Source organism: Pediculus humanus, genomic scaffold, assembly GCF_000006295.1.
Source record: "Pediculus humanus corporis 1103172108322 genomic scaffold, whole genome shotgun sequence".
Lineage (NCBI taxonomy): Eukaryota > Metazoa > Arthropoda > Insecta > Psocodea > Pediculidae > Pediculus > Pediculus humanus.
In genome coordinates, this window is record NW_002987891.1 from 786094 (window position 1) to 794772 (window position 8679).

General features: G+C 27.6%; 1 protein-coding gene across 1 annotated transcript; it reads left to right on the forward strand.

Annotated features, from left to right (window-relative positions):
- Positions 1-756: 756 nt before the first annotated feature.
- On the forward strand, positions 757-7409 carry Phum_PHUM616750 (Gaba-gated chloride channel, putative; the record flags this gene model as incomplete). The annotated part of the gene is made up of 9 exons (XM_002433141.1): positions 757-795; positions 1261-1481; positions 4849-4931; positions 5044-5202; positions 5313-5462; positions 6329-6462; positions 6532-6607; positions 6907-7069; positions 7163-7409. 9 exons carry the CDS (start codon positions 757-759, stop codon positions 7407-7409), a joined length of 1272 nt encoding a protein of 423 aa, XP_002433186.1.
- Between the last annotated feature and the right edge of the window lie 1270 nt (positions 7410-8679).

Genomic DNA, 8679 nt, shown 5'->3' on the forward strand with positions numbered 1-8679 from the left:
GCGGATACGACAATAGAATAAGACCAGATTTTGGCGGAAGTTTAAATTTTTTTACCGATTAAATATATAATAATTTGTGACACGTTTATTTAAAGTTATTTCCGGCATAATTTTCCACCCCCGGAAAAACATTAAATAATTTATTTATTTTTAAAATCAAATTTAATTTAAAATAAGAAAAAGAAAAATAATTATCGTTACAATTAACGGTTTTTCCATATGTCTACATAATGCTAAAACAAAATGGCTGACCGACTGAAATGACGTAATAAGTACGTATGAAAAATTTCAACCAATCAGAATCACTCTCTCTCTCTCGTTTTTCGTTAAATCCTTTATAAACAATAAATGACGATATGCATCACGTGACATCCGCTTATTTTTCGCGTGTGTAAAATTAATTCGATATAAAATCAAATATTTTTTTCTTTTTTGGTTATTTTTTAAAAAGAAATGAATTTAATGATTCGTCGTATACGAATGATAATAATAATAGTGGGAGCAGCAGCAGACGAAAAAAACCTGGAAGCGGTAAATTTAAATTTATTGCGCACGAACCTAAAAAAATTAATTTATGTAGGGAAAAAAAAGAGTAAAAAAAAAAAATAAAGAAAAATTTTTTTTGGGGGGACGAAGGGGGGAGGGGGAGGAGTTAGGGGAGGGGTGTGGGGTAACCGCAATTTCATTTAAAAAATTTTTTTTTTTTTTTTTTTTTTTTTTTTTTAAGGTCCTCCGGCTATCGTGGAAGTAGACATTATGGTACGAAGCATGGGCCCGATTTCGGAAATTGATATGGTGAGTTTTTATTTATTTATTTATATTAATTACGATTATTTTTAATTAAGTTTTTTTTTTAAACGAATTTATAACAACCGACCTAAACAAACAACAAACAAACAAACATTTTTTGACTTTAAAAAAAAAAAAAAAAAAGAGGTCGTCAATGTGAAAAAATAAAAAAACATAATAAAAAAAATTCAACAAAATCTTTCGTACAAACAAACAAACGCACGCAAAAAATTATTATTATTATTATTATTATTAAACGGAAACCGATTGACGATACGGGAGGAGGGGGGGAAAAATAAAATTTCATTTCCGGTTTTTTTTTGTGTGTGTGGAAAAACGCGTAGAAAACATTTGCAAAAAATTTTTTTTATTTTATTTTATTTATTTTATTTCGGGGGGAGGGGGGAGGGGAATACGTACGTGTGACGTCATTTATTTATAGTTTTTTTCTTCTTCTTGTTGTATTTGCAGACTTATTCGATGGATCTTTATTTTAGACAATCTTGGATTGATAAAAGGTTAGCGTTCAAAGGAAACAAGGAAACTTTGGCGTTGAGCATAACAATGTTGGAGAAAATATGGAAACCGGATACGTATTTTTACAACGGTAAACAATCTTATCTCCACACGATAACGACTCCGAATAAATTCGTTAGACTTTATCAAGATGGACGAGTTCTTTATTCCAGCAGGTAAATAATTACAATAATAATAATAATAATGATAATGATAATAATGGTATTATAAATAATAATTATAAAATATTTAAAATTCCAACGAAAACAACAACAAGGAAAAAAAAAATAATAGAGAGGGTGGAGAGAGGGGGGTTGGAGAGGGGGAAGGGTAGGGGTGGGAGGAGGGAAAGGGGGTGAGTTTTTTTGTTAACTTTCACATAAACATTTTGTAAGAAATTAATTAATGACACGGGAAATTAATCATTTTTTATTAAAAAAAAAAAAATTGTTGAGATTTTTTTTTATGGCGTTATAATTTGTTAGAAAAAAAAAAGAAAAAAAAAAAAAAACGTTACCCTAAATATATATTAAAGAAAGAAAAATTGAATAACGCCGGATGAACGGGGGGAGAGGAGAGGGAAGGAGGGGAAAGAAAACGGAAACGGAAATAAAACGTTTGAGGATATTAGATGGGAAAAAATTGTTTCATCAATTGGGACTTGAAAATAAGAGGAAATGAAAGGAAAATTTTTTGCATTTGTCATTATTTTATTGCTTTAAATAATATCTTCTGCTATTTTCCCTTTTTTTCTAATATTTGTTTATTTTTGAATGAGAGAATGAATGAATGAATGAAAGAGCGAATGAATGAATGAATGAATGAATGGGAAAATCTCATCTTTTATATTAAATAATGTATATTAAACGTTTCCCCCTTCTTCTTCCCCTCTTTCTCCCTCCTTCTCCCCCTCGCTCCCACGCCCCCGACGCCCCTCACTCGTTTCATTTGGAAAAACAAATATCCACACGATTATTATTATTATTATTATTTTTTAATTTTTTCAAATTCACGACCCAAAGAAAAAAAAATTTTCTTTTAGTTAAATGATAACCGCGTCGTAAAATTAAATTTTTGATAAGGATTATTATTTAAAAAAAAAAAAAGATTTCGATTAACAATTTTCCTTTTTTTCCTTTTTTTCCTTTTTTCCTTTGATTTTTTGATCTTTTATGAAAAAAAATTTTTTCCTTTTTTTTTTTTTTTGACTATTTTCTCTTTTTATCATTTTGTCTCTTTCATGTTTTCCTTCTTCCCCCCCCCCTCCTTTTTCTGTATCAAAATGAAAGATTAATTTGGAAAAAATGGGAAAAAAAGGAAAATTCAAAAAAATAATTTCACAATCGAATTTCGTCGGTCGTATTGTTTTTAAAAAAAAATAGACGTTTTTCTGTTTCCCTCCTTTCCCCACTTCCATTTCTTACCTCCCACTCCCTCCTCTTACCTCCCACCCCTACCTTCCCTCCCTTACGACACTTGTACGTGTGTAGTTCATAGAAAATGTTTAAACGATAATTGAATTAAAGTTTCTGACACGATTACTTTATTTGATTAATTATTATTATTATTATTATTATTATTTAATAATTTTACATTATTATTAAATTTAAATGAATGAACGAACGAACAAAAGAACGATTTTCTAATTTTTCTTCTTTATCTTCTTCTCCTTCTCTTTCTTCATCTTCTTCTCTTTCTTCATTTTCTTCTTTTTCTTCTCCATCTTCTTCTTCTTCTTCATCTTCATCTTCTTCTTGTTCGTTTTACGTGTCTTTTAACTTTTATAAAAAAAAAAAGAAAAAATTTCACGCGTTTGAAAAGTCACCCTAACCGCCATTTTTTTTTTTATTTTCGGTAATGATCGCGAAATGATTTTATTAATAATAATAATAATGATTTTTTTTTTTTATCGATTAAATAATACGATGAGATGATGATGATGATGATGACGATTGTTTAATTAAAATGAATTTGCGGCACTTGAAAAAAAAAAAAAAAAAGATTTGAAATGAAATCGAAAGAACGAACGAACGAACGTGTTAATAAATTTTGCGTTTAAATAACGGATGGAAAATGACACGCGATTCAAGTTCGATTCGAGTTTTCCACTCGAAAAATAATTTTTTTTTTTTTTTTAGACCTTTAATGATGCCCCCTCTCCCCTTCCCCCCCAAAAAAAAAACAAATTCATTTCCTTTTTTTTGTTAGCAGCATGCACGCACATGCACGCATACACGCGCAGGACGATTTGTATAACGGGGAAAAATTAACTGATACCGGAAATCGTATTTAAAAATAATAAAAATGACGATTTACACGCGTCGTTTCCGTTTTTGTTTTAAAATAAATTTATTTAAAAATTTTTTCTTTTTTTTCCTTATTATTATTATTATTATTATTATTATCTATTAAATTTTCTTTTTTTTGCAATGTGAACATCATTAGAAAATTCGTTACGTTACAAAAAAAAAAAAAAACATTCAAATTTTTTTTTCACCCTTGATTTCCGTTATAATTTTTGCGTGACGTCATAATGACGTACGATGATGCCGAATGAATTTCATATGCTCGCGGAAAAAAAAACGGAGGAAATCTCAATAATACCTGAACGTACCCTTATTATTTATTACGTCACGTGGCAAACGCGCATAAAACGAAATCGTTTAACGTTTATTAATAAATAATAATAATAATATTCGTTAATATTTATAAATTCATTATGAATATTTTTAAAAAAATTTTATTATTATTATTATTATTATTATTATTATTATTAACTTTCCGTTAAATTGCCTTTTATTCGTTTTCGAAAAAAACGTTTTTAATTTTAAACTGACGTCAGACGATTTTATTACTACGATGATAATAATAATAATCATCATCGTCGTCATTTTTAATAATAATAATAATAATAATACTTTTAAAAAACAATACGTCAATCAACCATAATATAAAATAAATTCGTTAAATATTTCTTTATAAAAATTGTTATTATTATCATCATTATTATTATTATTATCGAATTTTTTTTTTTTTTTTAATAATTAAATAACAGAAAAATTTAAAAATTTATTAAAAGATTTTTTATTTTAAATTAATTAATTTATTAATAATTCAAAGTCACTAAAAATATAAATAAAAAATTAAAATAATAATGATAATAATAAATTGGGGGAAAAAATTTTTTTTTTATTTGTACGCGCGCATGCGTAATAATAATAATATTTGGTTGAATGCTATGAAGAGATTATAGAGTTTTCCGGTTGGAAAAGCGTTTTCCCACGGTTCAACGATTTACTTGTCATATTTTTTCACTCTCATTCCGTTTGAATGAAAATTTTTTTAAATATTATTTATTACCCCCCCGCCTCCCCCCCCCCAAAAAAAAAGAAAAGAAAATATTCACGAATTTCTTTTTTCTCGGCAATTATTCACGCGAAAGACTAAGAAAAGAAAAGAAGAAAAACGGAAAATGATCAATGATGGCTTCCAACGATTTTTTTCTTATAATAATAATAATAATAATATGTTTTTTCATTTCAGGCTCACGATAAAAGCCGGTTGTCCGATGAATTTGGAAAATTTTCCAATGGACACGCAAAGATGTCCGTTAAAATTTGGAAGTTGTAAGTTTGACCGCTTCCCGTCGCGCGATCCGCGCGCCCTCTTACCCCGCCCACTTTCCGCGATCCGCGCGCCACCACGAATTAATTTTTTGAAAATAATTTTACGTTACAGTTGGTTACACGACAAACGACGTGGTTTACAAATGGAATTCGCAACGGCAAATCGTCATAGCAGAAGACATGAAATTATCACAATTCGATTTGATAGCAAATATATCCGCTAACGAAACGGATAAAGTTAACATTGTACATTCGAGAGTTTACACCATAAGTTTGTATATTTGAATCTCATTCCCATCATTATCATCATCATCGTATCGATTTATCGATTTATCGATCGATTTTTTTAATAAAATGTAATTTTTATTTCATTTATAGAAGAATATTCAATGTTACTCGTTAGTTTTCACCTACAGAGACACATGGGTAATTTTCTAATACAAGTTTACGGTCCTTGCATTCTATTGGTCGTTTTGTCTTGGGTCTCGTTTTGGCTCAATAGAGAAGCAACAGCCGACAGAGTATCATTGGGTGAGTTTCCGGTTTTTTTTTTTTACAACATCCTCCGTTAGAAAAGAAAATCCCCCCCCATCACGCCCCTTCCTCCCTCCCCTCGTAAAATCGAATGAAAAAATTTAAGTAAATAAAAAACCGTCACGTGAGGATTGATGAAAAAATTAATAATTTCTTATCTGCTATCATCACGACGACGTGTTTAATTATTCTATGAAACTGAAAAAAAAAAATTTTTTTTTTTGGTTTATCGATATATCGATCGATCTATCGAAAAAAAAAAAAAAAAAACATTTAAAGTTTTTTATTCGAAATAATAAATTCGTTTTTGTTGTTTTTTGTTTTCGAACGAGTAATTTTTTTTTCTGTTAATTTAATTGTAACGTAAAAAACGTTTTAAATTTCTATTTTTCTTCTGCTTTACTCCCTCCCCCTCCCTCCCCCATCTCTTCCTCTCTCTCTCTCATTCAAAATAAATCTTATTTTCCTTAATCTAAAAAATTTTTAACGTTAACGTTTTTTTTCTCTCTTCAAGATTTATTATTATTATTATTATTATTTGAATTTTTATAATAATTGTTGTTGTTGTTGCGATTGTTGTGTTTGTTATTATTATTATTATTATTATTATTATTATTATTATTATTATTATTATTATTATTATTATTATTTATATTTTCTCAAGATTTCCTTTTGAAAAATTTTTTGTTTTCCCATGATTTGTTTTCCCAAATTAAAAATAAATATATAAATCTGACCTTTTTATTTTCAAAGTGGTTTCTATTATTATCATTATTATTATTATTATTATCAATCGATTGATAAAACAATAAATTATTATCATTATTATTATTGTTTTTGTTTTGTTTGTTTGTTGTGAAAAGGTATAACAACGGTTTTAACGATGACGTTTTTGGGTTTGGAAGCAAGAACGGACCTTCCAAAAGTACCTTATCCGACAGCTTTAGATTTTTTCGTTTTCCTTTCGTTCGCTTTTATATTTGCGACAATCATTCAGGTATTGTTTTCATTCACATTCAATCAATCAATCAATCGCTGAATTAAAAAAAAAAAATTTTCTTTTCAGTTTGCCGTCGTTCATTATTTTACAAAATACGGTTCGGGTGAATGTTATTTCGGAATGGATTTAAGTTCAGAATCAGGTTCAGACTACGATGATGATGATGATAATGATGATAATGATGATAAATATTTAAAACGGGAAAAAGTTTGTGAATTGCTGTGGAAAATTTATTTATTTTTATTTAAATTTTTATTATTATTATGTAATTGATTATTTTTTAGGGTGGGGATGATCACGTGTCGAAAAATATAAAAAATAATAATAATAAATTTGTCGAATTTATACCGCTGTCGTCTTACACGGTGCCATCGTTGAGACGGAAAAAGAGGAAAAGGAAAAAAGGTTTTTTAAATGCGATCAAATACATTTTGGCGGGAGACTCGAATTCGATACCATTCGAAAGAAGCATCAAATTGAGAAGTTCGGATTCGAGTCAAAATTCTAAAACCGAATTTAAAATCGATGACGTTTCATCGCGAGTACAAAAACAATCCGGAGACGATGATGAAAAATATCACGGGAAACGTAAAAATAATAAAACGTTGGAATCCATCAATAGAACTTTTATTGACGTGCAAGGAAAAACGCCTGGAAAAAAAAACGAAACCAAACCACCACCGTGTTTGACCGCGAGTGGAATTTCCGGAAATGCAATAACTCAAAATTTTCATAGTTTTAATTCTCCCGGAAGTAGTAGTAGTTTAAATAACGTAAATGGTAAAAAACGACGACGTAAAAGAAGAATACCGCGTTATAATTCCGTTAGTAAAATCGATAAAATGAGTCGTATTGTTTTCCCTATGTTATTTGCCGCCATTAATGTTTTGTATTGGTATAGTTATTTAATTAGAAGCGAAAGAATACATAGTAAAAATAAATAAATAAATTGTTTTTAATTAGTTGTTTTTTTTTTTTTAAATGTTAATAAATATATTTGAAAGATGTTTAAAACGAAATAATTTATTTAATAACCGTTACGTCAAAACAATAAATTCTAATTCCACGTTCTTTTTTTTCATAAATCCAGGAGGCAGTGATGTAAAGAACGCAAGAATACAAACATGGCGTTCTGAGTTTATAGTTTAACATTTACACGGGTTTTACAATTTTTTTTTTGTTGTATAATTATTGTTTCGTTAAGTGTTTTTTATATATTTTTTGTTTAAAATATTGTTAGTTAATTGATGATACACTAAAAATTTATTAAAATAATATTTACGGAGTGTTTAATTTATATCGAAGAGAAGAATTTTGAAAAAGTTCATTCAACTGAAGTTTTTTTTTGTTGTACAGTTATTCAGTCATGGGTAAGTAATAATGGGGTTTAAAACCCTTTTTTTTCTAATATTAAAACTTTTAGTAAAAATATTTCAATAGGAAATAATTCGTAAAATAATTTTGCTTTTGTTTTTTTGGTTTTTATGAGTCACTCCACATATTCATCATACTTTTCTTCTTCTTTAAGGATTTATTTTTATGTGACTTGAATTATTTTAATATAATGAGAATAACTTTGTATTCAATACTACACTTCAATTTTTTCTCTCGACATGAATTTTTGTTCGATGATTGTGTTTTATAAAATGTCCCTTTTAAAGGTTTACAATGTGTTAACATTTAATTTTATTTTAAAGAAGATGGTAGAATAATAGAAGGACATTTTTGTAACTGTATCAAACCACAAATTAATAACCACAAATGTAGTTTTTAAAAAAAAAAAAATCTCATTTTACATGCATTTTCCCCCCACTAGAAAGCCATTTTTTTTTTTTCGTTTAAGTTTTCATCGAGTAAATTTTATTAAATTATTTTAATTTAATTTTTCATCACAAATTACATTAATAGATTTAATAATTAATTTTTTTTTATCAAATTAAAAAACTTTTTCAAATTGAGTTAGCTACAATAAGCTTTTTTGTGCCTTTCGAATAAGCTTTTGTGTGCCTTTCGAAATAAACTTTTAATACCTATTAACAAATTTTCTCTTTTACTATTATTATTATTTGTGGAAAAGATAAAAAAAATAAATAATTAACTTATAATTTATTAAATTAATTCGTTAAAACTTAATGTTGAAAAAAAAAAATTTAAATTCTTTTTTTAAAAACAAGTTCTCGATTTATTCGAAATCTCATTACATACTCTCTCTCT